Source organism: Aptenodytes patagonicus, chromosome Z, assembly GCF_965638725.1.
Source record: "Aptenodytes patagonicus chromosome Z, bAptPat1.pri.cur, whole genome shotgun sequence".
NCBI lineage: Eukaryota > Metazoa > Chordata > Aves > Sphenisciformes > Spheniscidae > Aptenodytes > Aptenodytes patagonicus.
In genome coordinates this window covers 88,988,167-89,008,664 of record NC_134982.1, presented here as the reverse complement: position 1 = coordinate 89,008,664, position 20,498 = coordinate 88,988,167, and the positions used below count along the sequence as shown (strand labels likewise).

At 49.3% G+C, this 20,498-nt stretch overlaps 1 protein-coding gene across 1 annotated transcript in view; it reads right to left on the bottom strand.

The window, feature by feature from the left end:
* The window catches only part of FRMPD1 (FERM and PDZ domain containing 1), a 43,237-nt gene that overhangs the window by 20,120 nt on the left and 2,619 nt on the right, over nt 1-20,498 (bottom strand). The window contains exons 2-7 of the mRNA XM_076363427.1: nt 7,881-8,042; nt 6,447-6,551; nt 5,490-5,647; nt 3,360-3,462; nt 2,910-2,955; nt 263-370 (exon numbers count right to left, since the gene is read on the bottom strand). Coding sequence (XP_076219542.1) covers nt 263-370; nt 2,910-2,955; nt 3,360-3,462; nt 5,490-5,647; nt 6,447-6,547 — 516 coding nt within the window. The 5' untranslated portion in view covers nt 6,548-6,551; nt 7,881-8,042. The remainder of the gene's footprint in view (nt 1-262; nt 371-2,909; nt 2,956-3,359; nt 3,463-5,489; nt 5,648-6,446; nt 6,552-7,880; nt 8,043-20,498) is intronic.

Sequence of the window (20,498 nt, the reverse complement as noted above, 5' to 3'; positions counted from 1 at the left end):
TTTACCATTAGCCTAAGTAAGCAAATCAAAGATAAAACCCTCTGGAGATGCCAGCGCTTCCCCCCAGTCACCAGTGAGCCTAGGAAACAAGTTAGGACCAGATGCCTGGGATGCATATCCAGGGCAGACTAGCACAGTGAGGGTACAGCCACTCTGTAGACCTGGCCACGTTAACGCAGCCTGGCACCTGTCCGCAGGAGTGACCTATTTCTTCCCAGCATGCAGTGCCCACGGCGCCCAGCTGCAGCCATGCCCCACTGACCTGTGTGTTTCCATTGACCAGCACTTCCTCCGCGAACCGTACTTTCACGGGGTTTGTTTTTAGCCTTGCCCTCTTCTCTGCAGTGAGAAACGATGACTTAGGCCCGCCCTGAAAAAATAACAGCACTTGGTTGGCAGCTCAGTCTGTTGCAGTTACGTACGAGAGGCAGAGGCCCACAGCACAGGCATGGGTGCGGTCACAGCCCATGCTGAAGCTGCTCACACCACATTGCCTCGCACTTACAGGAACAGGTGTTGTCAGGAGTCTCCCAGCCTCCAGGGTTGCTACAGGCCTTTTTGATCTATCTGGGTGGTTGCTGCCTTCTGAACCCAAACCCAGCTGTCCAACAAGCGGACACATGTGCAACACATGCTGTGCACACTCCTAATTTCACTGCATGCTAACCAGTTACTGTGTTTAGGCATCTCCCCAACTCCTGCAATGAAGTCAGGATCCTGCAGAACGACTGTTAATCTACCAACAGCTGGCTTGCAGTGGGGCTACACAGCACCATAAACCAACACATGCAGAGTGCCTTGCAGTGATAGACAAAACCCCCTGTCGGTGTATCACAAGAACACAGCCGTGTATGCAGCACTTCCCAGCTCAGCTGGGGTTTCTAGAGCATACTCACATATTGCAAATGTTTAAGAAAACTGCCCAAGGCTAAAGAGCCAACTTGACTTCATTGCACTGTTGTCATATAACCATGCTTGCACCGTGACAGGGGCTTACCAAGCTCACAAGACACCACATGAGCCTAGGAACCACTGAGTTCTTGTGTGCAAATGCCCTGCTCTTGTGAAGCACAATATTCCCTAAAAAAACAGAGGCAGTATCCCTCAGTGTCCTTCCAGACAACTTCGAGGTACAGCAATTCCTACACTCTTGCCAGAGGCGCAGGTGCCTCCCAACCTGCCACAGTCCCATCTTGCCCAAGGCCATTTGGCAAGGACGGAGGAAGGGAGGCAGGCAGGAGTCTCTGTGCCCGGCCAGCAAGCCCTTCCAGAGTCTGCCGGGCTGTACGGAGCATCATGCCCCGCAGCTGCCCAGAGGAGGGCCAAGGCCTCCCACATCTCTTCTTGTATGGCCAGAGCAGCCCCGGCAGAGCGTCTGGTATCCGTCGATGGGAGGCGTTACCTCTCAGCTCTAAGCACAGCTGCCTTCAGAGTGGGGCAAGAGCCAACCCCAAACCCAAGATCAGCCTTGGCTGTATTTGGAGGTGTCCTTAAAGTGACCTGCAAAGGAAAAAACAAAAATGGGTTCATGCCCCATTTGCTTCTCAACAATGCATGAAGGCCTGTGAAGGGTGTTCCAAATCCCATGAAGGAATCCTTTTCTCTCTGAAAAGCCATTGCATTTTCCCCCTTTTGGCAGGCATTCAGGTCTTGCATAACTAACTCTTATTTTTTCCTTGATCTCCAGAGCAGATCAAGCACTGGCAAGACTGACAGCCAATGTACTAGGCAAGGGAGATCAGATTAACAAAAGAGGGAAGCCACTGCTCAGTGGGTTTGCTTAAAGTTTTTCTGGTTACTTTGGCTTTGTGCACATCCGTCAAACGCCAACACCTGGGAAACTTTGGGCAGGAAAAATATATTTAAGAGATTTTCTCTTTAATATACCTTTACTGAATGGCCAAGAAACCTCATGACCTTAAGCCTGAGAGCTCCAGTAACTCTTCTAAAGGAATTATCATTCTTGTTTCTAAGAATGAATCAAAATAAAAAAAAACCTCCAAACAAACGAAAAACACTCCCAAAATGCTTTCAGGGGCGGAGCAGGGGGGGCGGGGGGGAAGTCCCCCTCAGGCCACTTTCATACATCACAAGAAGCCAAAAAGCACACAAACCCAATTTTGTCCTTGCTTTGCAGCTCAGCTTTTACACACATTGAAATCCACATGAATAAACACACCATTTCGGCAGTAAATGCCTTCTGGGGAATTTTATGCTACAGGAATGGGCAATCAGCACCAAAGTTTCGTACTAAAACTCTTCTTCTATTCCCAAAGTATGATCCACATCCAGGTCCCAGCCCTTAACCAGACAGAGCCTGGAGAAAAAGGGATACATTTTTCCAGCACTCAGAAAGGAAAACCTCAAGAGCTTCCAAGGAACACTTACGGCAGACACTGGGCCTGCAGCCTCAGCCTCTGCGTTTTGTGTCTGGGGGGTTCCCGTGGCCCAGACAGCCCCAGCATGTGCGCAGCACTCCAGGCTGTTCTTGGTGGGCAGGCCACAGCTTGCTGAGGAGACCTCCCTCCACCCCAGTCGTTGTGGCCTCCTGGCCCCTGTGGAGCCCACTGGGCCCTCACAGCTCCTGATGGAGCCTCCAGCTCCAGGGAGCATGGGCTCAAACCGCTCAGTGAGCCTCTCCGTGTGACAGGCTCTGCAAGCCACCCTGGCCCTGCACCCAGGGGAGCTGTGAGTAGTTACCACTGATTCTCCCCAAAACCTCCTCAAAGTGCGTGTGTGAAAGCAGAGGACCCTCGCAGCTCCCTCACGGCTTCAGTCGGGCCCTTGCGTCCTGTGGGCTGCGCCCGTGCCCAGCCGCCCCCACCTTCCCTGTGGGCCACACTGCCGGCCATGGCCATCTGAGGCAGTGCTGCTGGGAGTGCTGAGAGTGCTGAAGAAAGGCCATTTACCGACGTGCAGCGCAGGACGGTTAGGAGGAGCTCATCACCGGCCTCCCTGTAACAGAGACATGCAGTCAGCCAGGGTTAGCAGCTGCCTGTGCCTTCCCCCCGAGTGTCGCGGCAGACAGCGCCAGCAGAGGCCTGTGGCCCCTCTGCCCCCGCTGCGAGGGAGGGCTCTCAGCGAGGCAGGGTGCAGCCCACTGAGCACTGCCACAGTACAGGAAAGCGGGGGAACCCCTCTCTCCTGGGCTGCTGTGCTCTTCAGCCGCAGGGTGGACTCATCCCTGTAGGACAGGCCCCCACCATGCGCAGCACCCTGGGAGGCAGCGAGGTCCTCCTCTGCGGGGGGGCCGGCCCCACACAGCTGTACACCTTTGCAACCCTTGGTGAGACCCGGTCCCCACACCTCTCCTCTCAGCCCTCTGCCACCTCGTCCCCACAGGCCATGCGGGACCACACCTGATGATGTCAGCTGCTCGTTCGACAGACACATCATCCACCGCGGTAGAGTTTATCAGGAGGAGCTGGTCGCCCGGCTGCAGCTTCCCTTCAGCGGTGCTCCCTGCGGGCGACCAGCACACTGTTAGTCATGACAGCACCACATCAGCAGACCTCCTCCCACAGGGGATGCTCACTGCAAGCTCCTCTTCCCACCTGGCACCCACTTTCCTCAGCAACTGCCTCTGGATGGCAAAACAGAAAGGGGCCAAAGGACGTTGGGCCCTTATGCCAGCTGGTGTACCACTGCCCGTGTCCATGCCGCCTCGCCCGAGCTGTCCTCTGGCTCCACAAGCTGCCCCTGCACCACAGAAAATCACTGTTGCGCATGTCTTTTCCCTTGCCACAGTCCACCACACAGTCCTCAGACACTGCCTTCCCTGGGGTGCAGCAGGAGGGCTTACAGGCTCTCAAGAAACCACAGGAGGACTCGGGGGTAGCAGCATTGCCCTGCTCTTCACCCGCCTGTGCGCCCTGGGCCCACAGAGGCCTCCGGGGGCCTGCGCAGCTGCTGCAGCACAGTGCTCCCTCTCTGCACCCTGGCCTGACCCTGCTGGTTACATCCCAGCGGCTGACAACATACAGCGCACAGGCCAGAGCTCGGCACTCCTGGCATGCCACCATGAAGACCAAGGTGCTACAGCAGTCCCCAGGAGATGTGGCCTAGATTCCCAGCACAGTGACTCCCCTCTGCAACTCAGAACACGGAGGAGGTCTCCTTAGCCCTGCTGTCTGCTGGGAGGACCCACAACAAGAGAAAAATATGGTTTCTGAGCTTTGCTTTCCAGGAGAGTAGCAGCCGCAGGATCCAAGGGGCTAAGAAGCAGGTGGACCTCTGGTCTGAGAAGAAGAAGCATGCATGCAGGCCCCAGCTCCACCATGGCCAGCCCGCTGGCTGAGGCACACTATTGAATTTCTCTGCCAGATAGGTTTGCCCACGAACCCACCTAGCACCCGCCACCCATCCCTCAGGGAGACCCCGGTGTCAGGTAGCATACATGAAAGGCAAAACACAAAGACAATAATTTGGAATTAAACACAGTGCTTTTAGCAGTGTGGTCCCACAGCAAAAGACAGGACTTAAAAGGACAGATTTCTTTGTGCCTCAGTTTTAATAAAATGTTGATTCTTTCTTATCAGGAAAAAAGAAAAGCGTAACAGAAAACCCCCTTCCCCACTTCTTAGACCCCAAGACTCTCAGCTAATTTAGCCACGTTTCACATGGGAAGGGGCATAAAGAGAAAATTTCAGTCCAAAGCACTCTGAAAGGACAGAGACCATACTGGTGCTTTTATGCTAAACATCCCGCAAGCATGAGCACTTAGGCAGGCTGTTCCCCCAGGCAGATGGGGGATGTCAGAGCCCACATGGGCGGCCAGAGGCAGAGCTCAGGCCAGCCCTCCAGCCACACTCCCCACAACACCTACCTGCCCAGCTCGGGCATAGTCTTTCTCTGGCTGTCACACTCACACCAACAGGTAAAAAGCAGGCATTTTTATGTACCCATTAAAAAAATAAAAGGTAAATAAAAAACAGATTCACAGTTTTTGATTCAAAACCCCCAAGCCACCTTAAAAGCAGAGTTATATCCCTCCCATTTATAACTGGAGGAGTTGATCTGTTTGACTTAAGCAGAATTTCAGCTGGGCTGCCTGTAACTAGCAGTGATCCTCTCCACATTACAGGGCTGTAAGCCCAGAGAGCATTTTCAACTGGGGCCACTGCAGAATAAGAGCTCTAAGATCAGATGAAATTCTTCCTTTGCATTTCAGATAAAAGACCAGTAAGAATTTTGCTTTGAAGCAGCTTTCTGCATCCCTGAAGGTCAGCTGTGTCCGAGTGCAGGCAAAGGATTAGCAGTGAAGCTGCCATTGGCTTAGATTTCTTCCATGCCATCAGAATCAGGTAGATGTTCAAGCACTCTGCACGCCACAGGCACACAGGCTTTTGCCCTCAGTATTCAAGGATCACATGCCAACCAGAGGTAAATAAATACTCATAAATACCTGACAGAAGTTTATCACTAAGGCCATCTGGGACAGTTCAGGCTTCTCACACCTGTGATTGTAGGGAGAAGGAAACAGTGCTTACCTGCAGTGACAGATGCAATTGTAAGAGGAAGGTTTGGACAAATCTCAAAGCCGTAGTGATGGAGGACCAAATCTTTGTATACTGTGACAGTAAGTTTGACACGGCTGGCAGGCCGGCCACTGCCTTCACTGGTGCTATCTGTCACAGACACTCTGCCCCTGTAAGACAAGGAGCCAGCGATTAATTAAGATATAGCCAGAAGATACTTTATCGAAGGGGCATAGATCCACACACATACACACACCCTCACTTTCAGTGGGCTGCACCAGTACACAGAGAGGCCAGCACTTCTCTGGATACCCATGGGTGGCTCTGCACTGTGCAGGCCAGCAGTGATCCCCCAGGCTCCACAGAAAGCTGAAGACATCAGGCCAGTGGCACCAGTTGGTTGTAACCACAATTTCAGCCACCCCAGCCCAGTCGTAACATGGAGGGAGAACTCCAGGTGTGCTCCACAGCAAGCCCTGACCTCCACAGATCACAGCAACACCTTTACCCAGCAAGGCAGTGAGAGAATTTACAGCTCTCTGCTTCTGCCAGGATCCAGTCCAGCTTAATTTTGATTCACAAACCTTAGAAAGTCAAGCAGCTGTGGGCCAGGATCACTTGTAATTGCAACCCAGTCTTGCCCTAAAAACATGGGCCAATGGTAAGACACAAAGAGAAGTACAACCCCATCTTGAAGAAAAGCACATTTCGCATTGAGAATTGTTGTATTTCGGCAGATGTGGCTCACAAAACCAGAATGGGTGAAAGCAGGAACATCTGTCCCTGGAAACCAAGGGGGATGCTTAAAAACTCTGTTTTTTCTAGGGACTACTGCATATTTCCCAAGAACAACTGAAAAAATGAGTAAGATCTGCAACCTGTGACTGCCCCTGTTTGTTGGAAACAAGCTTGTGCAGTCTCTGATCAAAGGTGATCAACAGATATTCCTTTCACAAAAAACATGTTTACCTGGATGCACCATCCCGAGAGCGATGAAGCCATTTTGCTACCATTTGCTCTATTCTACATGCTTTGCGTGTCTGGATTAAGTTAGTCTCCAAATCTTCCATTTACCTGAAAGTGACAGAAATCACAGGAAAACAGAATGATAAAAGATTGAGGAAATCTTCTAGACACTGTTCAGAGTTATCAATACCAGTTCACAACTCTTTTGTAATAAGGAGATCCATTGGCACTTAGGGAAGACCACGTGCTTTAACAAAGGATGTTAACATCTGTAACACTTACTATGATTCTTCCTGCCCATCTAGTCTCCCCTGCCCAGCGCTTTTGGTTAGTGCATGTTGGTGGTCATAGCGCATTAGCTTCTTATGGCAGAGAATGACCCAGTAACCTCTGTATTCCTTTTTCATGGTTTCTGGATCCAGTGATCTGTTTTCTCAATAAGAGAAAGCTGCTGTACCTAATCATAGGAAAGCCCTTCTCTATTTTAGTCTGAGATCTCTGAACGATAAGTTTGGTAACACCCACCTGTACATTGATGCAAACTAGACACGCTTCTTCCATTGACCATCATTTCAGGGACAAGTACGCAGCCTTCAGCCTCGGTGGGCCAAACACTTCAGGGCACGACAGTGAGGTTTACAGCCAACTCCTGGCTGCCTTGGGGAGGCAGAGAGCTGGTGTATTCCCTCCCTGTGACAGATTTCCCCTCAGATTAATACAGCCACAGAAGTTCTACAGAGAGCAGTAATGAAGCAAGAAACTGAGTGGCCAGTGCAAGCTGCTGCACACTGCTGTTTGCACTTGCAGAAGCAGTCTCTAAACCAAGGTCATAACTTCAAATTTGTCTCTGATAAAACTGGTGCAGTGTACTGACATCTACTAGTCCTACAGCTCTGCAAACATATGTGGTTCCAGAAATCAGTAAAATGAGTGGCTCATCCTGGATCTTCCATTTAAAAGCTCGAGTTCAACAATATGAAAATAGTAACTCACCCAACCTGCTCCTTGTGCGTGTACCCTCTGCTGTTGACAGGATGTTTTTAGTCCTATTGAACTGAAGAACTGCAGCATTAGAAGGGTTTGGCTCAGATCTGGTTAATTCATTGTGACTTTAACTGCACCTAAAAACGTTCCTTCTTTTGAAGATGCAAAGGCTAGGTCAGCTTCCAGACCCCAAACTGAACCTGCCAGTCCATGATTCCCCTATCAAACCAGATAATTTGCCACTTTAACATTGTGCCTTCCAAGATACAGAAAGCCTGCAGCCACATACCATTTTCATTACTCATTCAAACACTGGAAAGAACTGTGGGCTGCAAGTGAACCAAACACAAAATGAAACATAAAATATGCCTGCATCTACAAGAAGTCATGAAGAATATAAACTCTTTGTATTTCAATTGTATTTCACCAAGGAAACAGAATTATTATAGCCACCTTTCACACTGTGTCTTCTGGTCAGCTTGCAAGATTTGTATGTCCTGAGCTCCTCTCTCGTGTCTTCTGCTCAGACAGTAAGTTCTGCGCATCGGGGACATTGTCTGTTATGCTGGGACAGTGCACAGGACAGTGGGCTGCTGGTCCATAGCAGGAGCTCTGCTGTAGCAGAAATATTAGTAAGTTAACTTCAGAATAACAAGATATAAAACAGATGTTTGGAAGCTGACAGAAATGAGGCACACAACATTTTGTCTCAACACAAACTGGACCTCTTCCCCTCAGCACCCTCCCAACTCACAACACTCCCCCTAACTCATCTTTTCTAACAAGGATAAGAGGACAGGACCAACATTTGTTGATGTCTCTTTCCCTCCCAGGAAGCCATTCTGGCCCATTTCACTACCTGCCTGTGTAGCAATGGACAGAAAAGAGGGCCATAAAATTCAATGCTTCAGGAGTTCTTTTATTGAGCATTCTCTTGGCTGCTCTTTCTTATGCAACACAATTCAAAACTGCTCCTTCAGCCACACTGCTCCTGTATCTGCCGCTGAGCAGCATCTCTGAACCAAAAATGAATACCCTTGCAATCAAGCGGTGTTTTCTGAAGGAAACTAGAGCTTGTAGGATGGGAAATCTGCTCCCTTTCCAGGGGGTGACTGGGAAGTAACCACATAACAAGTAGAAGCGTAGCAGCTCTGCAGCCTGAAAGACACACATAGGGCATGTCAAACCAAGGCCTGAGCAGTCATCGTCTATGCTTAGCATGTTCCCTTTTAGCCTCAGTATTTCACTGTTTCTGACTGTCAGCTCTGTAGACACTGTAAAACTCATGCAACAGTGTGGTTGCAACCATCTTCTGACTTTGACTTAACCTCTCCTCAGTAGCATAAAGTGCTTTGGCTTTCCTACATCCCTTCAAATGCTCTAACACTCCCCTCTGAGCCATGGGGGAAGTCCTGCTTGCAGCTGGTCTTTCTTCACAAGAGGCTCTCTGTTTGGATGCCTAGAAGTCACCTGCTTCAGCTACTGATGCACTGAGATCAATTGTTCTCTGGTGCTTTCTCACTACCTCCATGGGCAGTTCCACCCTCTACCTCTGCCCCATATGTTTTACTTCTTTGCAGAAAGGACAGCCTTTCCTTTCTATGCTTCTGCTGTGCTTCACAAAACAGAATTTCTGGAGGAAGTCTCTTAACCTGCACAACAAGGAAGAAAAGCTTGAAAAACAAACATAAATGCTTAAAAAACCCAGATGGAATACTAAAAAAGAAAAAACCCCACATTGTCCTTTCAGTAAACCAGAATGTTTGAGCCAAACAATAGGCATCTTAGAAGAGGCAGTTTTGGCAGATATTTCCCCATAATAATGCAAAACACAAAGCAGCAGCCTTCTTTCTGATGGTGTCCCCAGGGCACACAGACACCTGCACATGTGCTGAGTGGGACAGAATTACCCAGCCTTTTGTACAGACCCATCATGCATGTGCAGTTAGCACCTCCTCCTTGCTTTAAAGATGTTCTACGAAAGCTCTGACCTGAGTCCTTCTCCCACCTGCCCTTTTGCAACTATTTTTGAGCCAAGCCCTTGAGCACGTCACTAAGCGGCTTGAGCGGGCTAGGATCCTAATACACAAAGATCTTTAAACTCTGTCAGAGGAAACTAAGACTTGCCAGGTATTTGCATGGCTAACTGACCCAGCCAGCCAGCCATTGCTTGGTGTCTCAGAGGAAACCTGGGTGGGTGATTCTGGCTCTTCAGGAACAACACCTACTTGAAGATCAGTGCCTTGGCAAACCTCAGAGCATGCAGCCACAGGGCAGTACAACAGACAGCAGTGTCAGGAAGTGCATTGTCTCCTGCATGGAGGAACAGAGGACACAAGGAGAACTGCCAGCCTTCACTGTCTGTACGTCATGCACCCCTGCCACAGCAGCAAGAATACTGCTTCTCCACCAGCCTCCTTTTCCACAGCCTCCTTTTCAACTACTGCAGTGGCACAGCAGGTTCATATATTCCACCCCTGCTGCAAACAAGGACAACATAGATCTGATCTCACATCACTTGGTTCTTGTCCCCTCCGAAGCAGAGCGGAAAGTCGGTGGTAGCCCACCGTACAAGGAGAGGAAGAAATGTGTGCCGATTGCGCAATCAGGCAGAAGGCACCAAATGGAGGAGTATTCAGCCAGCTAGCACAGATTTGGCTGGCAGGAAAAAAAACCCAAACCAACTTTCAAGGAGAATACTTCAATTTTTCTCATGTCCTTACATGGAAAGTAATTTCATCAAACTGAAATTTTCTGATGGACAAAGGTTTTACTGGTGTTTTTGAAATTAGATCTCTGTTTTAAAGTGTTCACTACCATCAAAATGTAGCAGCAGGAGCAGTAGTCAGAATCAGCAGGTCTCCTCCACTCACAGATGGCAGAGAACTGCAGGAACAGAAGTAGTTGCAGTAAGCTGTCATAAACCAGCTCTGGATATGGTCCATCCATATCTTCACTCATTTTGGCTTTTGGAAGCATCTTTCTAAGTACTTCTTGTTATGGATGCCAGTCAGTAGTGTGCAATCTCAAGGAAGGCAATAACAAAATCCAAATAGTGTATAATGTGCCCTGTCCTTCCCCAGCCCCCAAAGCACAGTACAATAATGGGTAGACAAAGAACTGTGACACTTCAGTGCTCCTATGAGTGAACAGTGCTCATGATTCATTTGCTCACTGCCCATGCAGCAAGCCTTCAACATGCAGACCACTGTACACGTGGCAAGCAGCCCTGCAAGGCTAAAAAGAGTGTAACGGTTTGTGGCAACATAATCCTTGCCCTTCTGCTGCAATTTTTTCCCCACCGGTGCCTTGCAAGAGCACACATTGCTGAGACAGCACCAGGCCAAAATCCAGACTTCCTCAGAGTAACCAGCAGACAGAACAAGGATAACCTAGATTAAATGACCTCTGGCTCTCTTCAGCATATTCAGCATGGTGGCTTTTCTTATACAGCTTTTTGATTCTGCCAGAGACTTCAGGCAGGCCACCTGAGAGCAACCAGAACAACAGGCAGCCTGGGGGGAGGCAGAGGGGAGGAGATCATGGGCAGGTCTGATTCCAGCTGCCTGTGCTGAGCTCTGAGAGCTGGGACACAGTGAGAAAGATGACCCGTCTTCTGCTGTCTCCCACAGACATTGTCAGAGGTGGTCAAGCCAGCTGAGGAAAATTCCTTTCTTCTGCTTTTAAGGGTTCCTTTGCACCTGAACCTCCCTGCAAAGCTCTCAAAACCTCCTGTGGACATCAGTGACTCACTGGACTTTGCAGTGCAGGGCAGGACATCCAGCCGCAGGCAACATAGAATGTGCATGTACGAGATCTTTCTGCAACACTCCATCTTCACATCAGCACTAACAACTCATTACAGCCCAGCCACCCTCATACTGATGTTCCCAGAGCTCCTGATCTAGAGCTATATTGATGGCTGGAAGTTTCAGATTCGGTTTGATTTTTACCATGAGAGTGAAGTATCTGAACTTTATAGTGGCAACAAAAACACCCTTGATCACCCTTGATACATGATCCCAGGTGCATCCTCACAAGGCAAATAGAGAGGAATTCAAGTTTTTTGTTTGTTTTAAACTTCCTGAAGTTTGGGGACGTATTTGTTCTAAATACTGGGAATCAGCAGTTATGGCACAAATATTAGTGTGAGAATATGTGTATTTATAGCAGATGCAGAACAACTACATTTTCTTCTTTACAAAATACACTTTTCTACCTGAAAAGCAGATGATCAGCATTTGCCTTACCACTGTTGGTGCCAGCCCTGCTGATGGTGCCAGTAGAAGATGAAGCCAGACTTGGCAGCAGGTACCCAATTACTGTAACTTGCTCTCTGTGGGGTTTAAGGAGCACATATCAGGAGCCCGTGCAGCTACGCAAAGATTAATGCAGTACTCCTGCTCACATATGAATTTACAAAGGGAGTAAAGGGCCTTTAAGGCTTCTTCCACCTCCCATCTTCAAGTCAGCCCCTCCAGCCACTCTGCAGTAATGCTTACAGTGGAGATAATCAGGAGAGCAGCCAGGTCCAGCCTCTAAGCTCCAGCTAATCCTACGCAGCCCTCACAGGAAGCCTGGCCATGTGCAACAAGGTTGTCTGATCATGGAAGACACAAACCCTGCCTCTGGCCACCCTAACATGCCAGGGACCCCAACTCTAGCAGCAACCTCCACAGCAGCTGTGGGGGAGACCATTCCTTTTGCAGATGTGTCTACAAGTTCTAAACATCTGTTTCCCTTAACTGGAAAAGCCTTAGGGCTCGCAGTCAAAATTTGTGGTGTTGAAAACACAGGCAGTAAGTGTGTATGCCACTCAATGGCAGTGAGTGCCATGGCCCAAAGCATAAATACAGTGCTTTGTGCTGGTCCCCTCTGCCTTTCATTGAACCAAATCTCTCTTTTGATGCATGGTCAAAACCAGTGCACTGGGTTAGATCTTTAAAAAGCAGTCTGCTGTTCCTCAGGAGAGGCTCCCAGCTCCAAAAATGGCCTCTTGTCCTCTTCCAAATCTCCTTTATGAGGCTGATGAGTCTCCCAAAAGCAGTAAGACTGCTGGTACTAACACCATTTATTGCTGCTAATGCAGCCTCAGTGTCTTATCGTTCCTCTTATCCTTTGACAGATGGCTAGTTCCAGACCGGAGCTCCGGGATTTCAAAGTAATCACAGTGACGTTGAACTTCAGCAGTTCCCCTGGAGAAAAAGCAGGTGTCTGTGCCATGCATGCAGTGCTATGAGGATGCTGTGCACTACAGCTGTGAAAGCCACCTTCCAGAACAAGCTGTGAAAAATACACGACAGGGTTGTGCATTTCGTCATGTCTTCCTTCCCCTTTGCCTTTTCATGGGAGAGTAGAGGAATGTAAGTAAGTCCACAATCCTGCCAGTAGCCAAACTGTAGCTATTCTTGCCAAAAAGGCTGAAGGTGCTGGTAGAACCATGCTCTGCCCTCCCTGAGACAGAAACAGAAACATCCACTAGGAAAAACACAAGCTCAAACTGATCCTGTATCCTCCCACCACTAGGCAGAAGGCAGTAACTTAAAGAAAAGGAGTGAATGGAGGCAAGCGTACGCTCGGGGTGGCAGGCGAACCCCCTCCTTGCCTACCTCAACTTCCCAGGTGCCTCCATACAACAGGTATGAGGCTCTGGATTTGGAAGTTCAGTCAATTGATGACGTGGATGATGGTGCATCTATACCTGCTGGTCAAACTAAAGGGAAAGAAGGAAATGCACAGGCAGTGGAAGCAGGCACAGGTGTCCTGGAAAGAGCATAGGGATGTTTCCCAGTTGTGTAGGGAGGGGGTCAGGAAGACCAAGGTGCAGCTGGAGCTGAACTTGGCAAGGGACGCAAAGAATGGTAAGAAGGGCTTCTACAGGTATGTCAGCCAGAAAAGGAAGGTCAAAGAAAGTGCACCCCCCCCAATGAACACGACTGGCAAACTGGTAACAATGCACGAGGAGAAGGCTGAAGTACTCAACAACTTTTTGGCCTCAGTCTTCACGGGCAATCTCTCTTCCCACACCTCTTGAGTGAATGGACCTCAAGGCAGGGACTGGGGGAGCACCGTAAGAGAATATCAGGTTCGAGACCACCTGAGGAACCTGAACATACGTAAGTCTATGGGACCTGACGAGATGCATCCCAGAGTCATGAGGGAATTGGCTGATGTAGTTGCCAAGCCACTCTCCATGATGCTTGAAAAGTTGTGTCAGTCAGGTGAAGTCTCCAGTGACTGGAAAAAGGGAAACATTGCACCCATTTTTAAAAAGGGTAGAAAGGAGGATCCTGGGAACTACCGACCTGTCAGCCTCACCTCTGTGCCTGGGAAGACCATGGAACAGATCCTCCTAGAAGCTCTGCTAAGGCACATGGAGGACAGGGAGGTGATTCAACACAGCCAGCCTGGCTTCACCAAGGGCAATACTTGCCTGACCAACCTAGTGGCCTTCTACGATGGAGTGACTACATCAGTGGACAAGGGAAGAGCTACTCACGTCATCTATCTGGACTTCTGTAAGGCCTTTTACACAGTCCCCCCACAACATCCTTCTTCCTAAATTGGCGAGAGATGGATTTGATGGGTGGACTATTTGGTGGATAAGGAATTGGCCAGATGGTCACATCCGGAATGTAGTGGTCAGCAGCTCAATGTCCAGATGGAGATGAGTGACGAGCAGTGCCCCTCAGGGGTCTATATTGGAACAAGTACTGTTTAATATCTTCATCAATGACGTAGACAGTGGGATCGAGTGCATCCTCAGCAAGTTTGCAGACAACACCAAGTTGAGTGGTGCGGTTGACATGCCTGAGGGATGGGATGTCATTCAGAGGGACCTGGACAAGCTGGAGAAGTGGGCCCATGTGAACCGCATGAGGTTCAACAAGGCCAAGTGCAAGGTCCTGCACCTGGGTTGGGGCAACCCCTGGTATCAATACAGGCTGGGGAATGAAAGGATTGAGAGCAGCCCTGTGGAGAAGGACTTGGGGGTACCGGTGCATGAAAAACTGGACATGAGCCAGCAATGTGCACTTGCAGCCCAGAACGCCAAGCGTATCCTGGGCGGCATCAAAAGCAGCGTGGCCAGCAGGTCGAGGGAAGTGATTCTGCCCCTCTACTCTGCTCTGGTGAGACCCCACCTGGAGTGCTGCATCCAGCTCTGGGGTCCCCAGTACAAGAAAGACATGGACCTGTTAGAGCAGGTCCAGAGGAGGGCCACAAAAATGATCAGAGGGATGGAACACTTCTCCTATGAAGAAAGCCTGAGAGAGATGGGGTTGTTCAGCGTGGAGAAGAGAAGGCTCTGGGGAGACCTTATTGCGGCCTTTCAGTACTTAAAGGGGGCTTATAAGAAAGATGGGGACAGACTTTTTAGTACGGCCTACAGCAACAGGACAAGGCGTAATAGTTTTAAACTAAAACAAGGTAAATTCAGACTAGATAGAAGGAAGACATTTTTTACAATGAGGGTGGTGAAACACTGGAACAGGTTGTCCAGAGAGGTTGTGGATACCCCATCCCTGGAAACATTCAAGGTCAGGTTGGACGGGGCTCTGAACAACCAGATCTAAAGATGTCCCTGCTCATTGCACAGGAGTTGGACTGGATGACCTTTAAAGGTCCCTTCCAACCCAAACTATTCTATGATTCTATGATTTTTACCTCCTGTGTAGTTGGTGACACATCCTCATACTGTACAGTTCAGAGACAAAGTGGGGCTGGTCCCTGCCCGGGCTTCCCCAACTCCTCAGGCGCGGCCTTCCCTGGAGACCAGTTATCTGCTATGTGCTGCCCTCACAAGCTCTGAAAAGCAGAAACTGCAGCAGCAGGGTTTCGCCACATGGCCAATCTCCTTGGTTTGGAGAACAGCACAGAGAAGCCCTTCAGCTCATGCTCGGCCTCTCTGTCAGAAAAGAGCCTCTCTGCGGCTGTCAGAAAGCCACATTTTTTTCCACCTGCTTCCAGAGATCACAGGGACTGCAAAAGAAAGGTTCGGCCCAGGTTCTTGTTGAAGTCCTCCCCAGCCAATGAACACCCCTGACTCCAGAGAAAGCCTGGGCTCCCGTGGGACGAGAAACCTGGTCTGTGGTCCCTCAGCTAAGTAAGGAGTCTTCACCCTCAACAGCAGAATCAGGCATGGAGCTGCTTGGGTCAGGCAGACGCAGGTTCAGGAGAACAGGCAGGTTCTCACACAGCCAAATGCACATCTCTGCTGACCAGCCAGGGGATCTGGGTCATGTAATGGGTCAACTACAGGGTAGGGAGGTATTGATACAACTGGTGACGTCTGCTCCTTCAGCTGCTGCTCTTGTCCAAGTACCACCAGAGGCTAAGCACATTCTTTGCTTCCTAGGCAGGTAGCAGAAAACTAAGCTCATTCTTGACGAATAGTTCATCGTGAGCCTGGGCTGCATCAGGCAGCATCAGAAGGCACTTTTGGCAGGACTGGGGATCTCTGCAGCAAAGCTTTTGAAGGTCAGCCAGCCCTGACAAGACACTGGGACAGAACAGTGATTTACAAATTTTCCACACAGTAGCTTCTAAAGATGTTCTCCGAGATACGGTCAGGGGAGATAGCTGGGCCAGAGGACCAGAATTAAAGCTTCCACGGCAACTTACACTCCTACCAGAATGCAAGCTGGGATGCCCCAGCTGGGATGATGATACTAGAAACCCCTCCAAGAATGTTTCTGCCTGTGTAGCACCTGGCCCACAAGGGCTCTCCTCCTCTTAGGAGATGTTTTACCCAAGACACCAACCCCGAAATGCTACTGAGATGCCCAGACTCATGATTTGAGTTCTGCCTGGAAGCAGGAGCAGCTGGATGGCGCGTGGCTGCAGAGGCAGAGCATGCATTGACAAGTGCAGCCCAGCAGCCAGCACTCACCCACTACCTCCTCGCTTCCACATCCCCTGGGACTCTCCCCAGGCTCATCTCCATGCAAACACAGCAGATGCTGACAGGGCGGGCCTCCTTCCAACGACCAAGGTTTGTTTTGGGGGGGGGGTTGGTTTTTTGGTTTTTTGTTTTTGTTTTTGTTTTTGTTTTGTTGTTTTGGGTTTTTTTTGTTGTTTGTTTTTTTTTTTTTTTTTTACAGAAATTGAGGGTTGTTACAGGCCCCTGTCATGGCTCCCATCTTCAGCCCCTGCAGCGAGGCAGGTGAACAGTTTAGGAAGCACATGGGCTGGGGTGAGCTATGCTGCTGTCATTATTTGGCTGTGATTGAGCTGCTGCTGTTACAGTTTCCACAATCACACAATTAAGTAACATAACCCCTGCAAAAAAGAAATGAAAGGAAAAAAAGAAAAAAAAAAATCACTATGGTCATCCTGTCTCATAAGTCACCATAATATAAGCAGGAGAAATTTTCCCTGAGCAAATCTGTGATGTTTCCCTGGCTTTTGCAGAGACAAGTTGCATTCACACGAGGCTTGCCCAGAATCAAAGGCCAGCCCAAATTGTCCACACACAAATTTCTGCCATACGAGAGTCATGGGCCCATCTGGGGCTCATTCTGCTGCCCGAGGAGGACGGTCCAGAGCAGGATCCACCCCATGGCCACAAACATCCTTGTGTGTCATGATGTCAGTCCCCTCACCCATTACAGCAGCACTGCTTCTCCTCACAAGGAAAACACCCCCATGACACTGCTCAATATTGCCAGATGTCACTAATAGGATTGAGGTCTGTTCAGCAGAGTTTATCCTCCATGCTCTTATGTCAGCTGCTTGTCTGATCACCTCTGGGGCCCTGGTTATAATTGCTTTGGTACCACAGGATGGCCTGCAGAGCTGAGCTGATGTCCCTCTGACCACATGACACTCCTGAGCTCTTCAGCCTGGCCTCTCCATGTTAAGGAAGCTGAGCTGGGACCCAGAAAATGAGCAGCTTTGACTTGGTTAAAAGGGGAAGGAGGCCTACAGCACCAGCCAGTGGGTCAGCAAGCTCTTGACACTGTGCAGAAGTATGGAACACGTCCCTCCAGCCTGGTCAGGAAGCAGCACGCCAGAACAATCCTACATAGCCTTCTGTACATTCTCTGGTTCATTTATTGCCACTGGCAGCCAGAAAGAGAACCTGTGCTGCGCCAGAAACACATGACCTTGTCTGCCAAGCAAGACCAGGCAAGTCCAGCACCATCTGATTTCAGTGCCACTGTGCACAAGCCTTCTCCAGCCTTTCAAGCAAGCAGTCACCACTTTGGTTTGCCATGCTTTCAGTGAGCAGGTGGGCAAGTTCTGGCTTCTCAGCTGTTGTCACCAACTACCTTAGGCAAAAGCACCAATCTAACTTTATTCGTTTTTCATCAAGCCATCAATGCATCTTGGGTTTTCAGCTTTTGTTTCTACAGAATGAAAGTACTTTGCACTTGAGTGGCTCATCACAGCTCAAGCAACAAAGTGACAGCCACTGCCATGCCCACTCATCAGCCCATCCTCAGAGCCAGGGCAGCTTCCGACCCCGGGAAAATGGACCCACGCCGTGTGAACCAGACCGACTGCAGCAGCCTGAGGGAGTGTCACTTCTGATGCCTCCTGCAGCTACTGAAGAAGTCACAGTCCTTGACTGGACTCCTTTCACGATGCACTATACCCTCCAGTCTTAAAGGAGGAAAGTAGCACATCATGTGGTAAGAAAGCCATGAAGTGTTTCAGGAGGTGCAGTCCATGTCAGAAACATGTGCCCAAGCCACAGTTCACACAAAGTGCTGCCAAGTCATAGCATTATTTCCTTCTCATCCAAAATGGAAAAACCTTTGATGTTCAGCACTTCTTTGTAATATCAGGAAAAGAATTACCACCACTACCACCCCCCCTAGAAAAAATTTTTAAAAAGCACTGTTGCTTTTTAATGTTATTGGAAACCCAGGGTTTCACCTACGAACAGCTGCTGAGGAAGAAAAAAAAAAGAAAAAAAAGAAGTTTTCCAACTGCCCTAAGTCAAAAACAGTCAGCAGGAGAATTCTGAGCACTTGGCAACCCAGGGAAGACAGGATAGATTCTGCTTCAGGCCATGGTGCTGCTGAACCCTGCCCGATGCAATTGCTGCACACAGATGAGGCTTCCCAGAACAGCAGGGACACCTCCAGAGACACCGCCTGTGCTGCCTGTACTTGCACATTCCGATCACCTGAGTCCTCCAACCTTCCTCTTTCCCACAGCACTGGTCAGGTTTTACACGGACACACTCTGGCTCTGAAAGACCACAGTATCTTCACAGGTGCATGTCACTTGAGACAAAGCTCCTCAGAGCCCCAGCCACACCCTTCAGGTGCTCTTCACAGGGGAACCTGCCCTGCAGCAGATGCACCCTGGCAGTGCCACCACCCAGTGCCAGCGGAGGAGGGGAATGGCATGAGACCCCATGCAACCTGCAGACACATGGTTTACTGGTGGGGGCACAGACTCAGCACTTCTGGGACCTAGTGCCAGCACTGTCGGCAAGGTGGCTCCATGCCCAGCCCTGGAGCAGGGCCTTGTTGCAGCAGAACAGAGGAAGAGACCAGTGGCCGCTGGCCAGCTGAAGGATGAACCTGAAGCTCCAAATGAGCTACACCCTCCACAGCAATCACCTAGCACAGCCATCTTCCAAGAGGCCCAGATGAATCCACAATGTGGCATCTAAGCAAAAGCCAAGTAACACCTGGCCAGACCCAGGAAGCCAGGAGCATATCTTGTAGTTTGCCTGAGAACAGACTGAAACACCAGAGGAGCAGGGTGACCAGTGCTGCCAGATCACATCTATTGCTGCCAGATACTCATGAAGATGGTCCCTTTGTCTCTTTTAGCTTGACCAGATGTACTACTGGTGGCCAGAAGTCATTAGTGACCACAAGCAAAAGCCGTTCACTGCTGCTCTCCCCAGCCAATCTGCAGGGCAGTGCCAGCTGCCGTCGTTTGCAAGTCTCATTGTGCTCTGGCTTCCTGCAGACAGAAGAGGCTTCACATCTGAATTAGTTTTAAAATACGAGGTTCTGGACAGAGCATGCAAAGACTTCAGGCACCAAATCAAAATCGTTTTAGCAAAGGCCCTACATCCTTGCCTGGCTCATATATTTAGAGCAGAGGGGGAAAAGTAATAATAGCTTTGTGTACGGTCCAATACACACAAACGGAAGAAAATGACAAACAGAATGTTCAAGGTGGAAAGGAGAAAAATCAATATTTCCCCTCCTGAATAGCTTTCACTTCTAAAAATAGACTCGTGTGGAAGTGTGTGAAGACTTTCATCCCTTCAGCTATATCTGTCTGGACAAGAACTGCCAGCACAGAAGGAATGTTCACCTTCCAGCAGAGAAGGAATGTTCCTGACTTAGCTTTCCAAGACTAACTTCTTTTCATGGTGGTGAAAAGAACTGCCTCTGAGTGTGCAGTCAGATCCTCTTCCCCAGCCCCTGTATGCACAATACCATGAAATCAAGCAGCTGAGCCGTTAGCAACACTTTCATGCCACTTGCAATTTGCAGAACAGGGAAAAAAAAAAAAAAAGATTCTGTGCAGAACTCCACATATTGGCACTGGTCTCCATGTCCTGGTGCAGACCTTGAACCAACAAATATGCCTGTAAAGTTCAGCACTCTGGAGTATTTCCAGTGTCTTCCTGGGGTCACTTGCACAGAAGAAAACTCACCTCAGCATATACAAGTTCAGGGCAGGCAACCCAACAGGTTCCTCCATAGCTGTTGGTAAAGATGCTTTTTACGTGTGCCTCGGATTTCACCGAGCATGAAGACTATATGCTGGGAAACAACCTCTGCATAGCCTTTTGGCAAATTGCAAGAAAGGAAGAATAAAGAAGGGGAAAATATATGCACTTGAAAATATTGATTCAGGAATTTCAGGCTGCATACAGAGCCATTTCACACAAGCCTAAGAGCCTCTCTTCAGCTTTAAAAATGCCAGGCTTTTTGCAAGCATTAGAGCCCAGATAACAGCATTAAACACACTGCTTTATTTGCTAGCAGCTTGCTTAGCAAGAATTTAGAGGGTAATTTACTAAAACTTAGAGGAGCAAAACCCAGGATAAATTAGATAGCACTACACTTGGAAATGTGTGCCATATGCCTG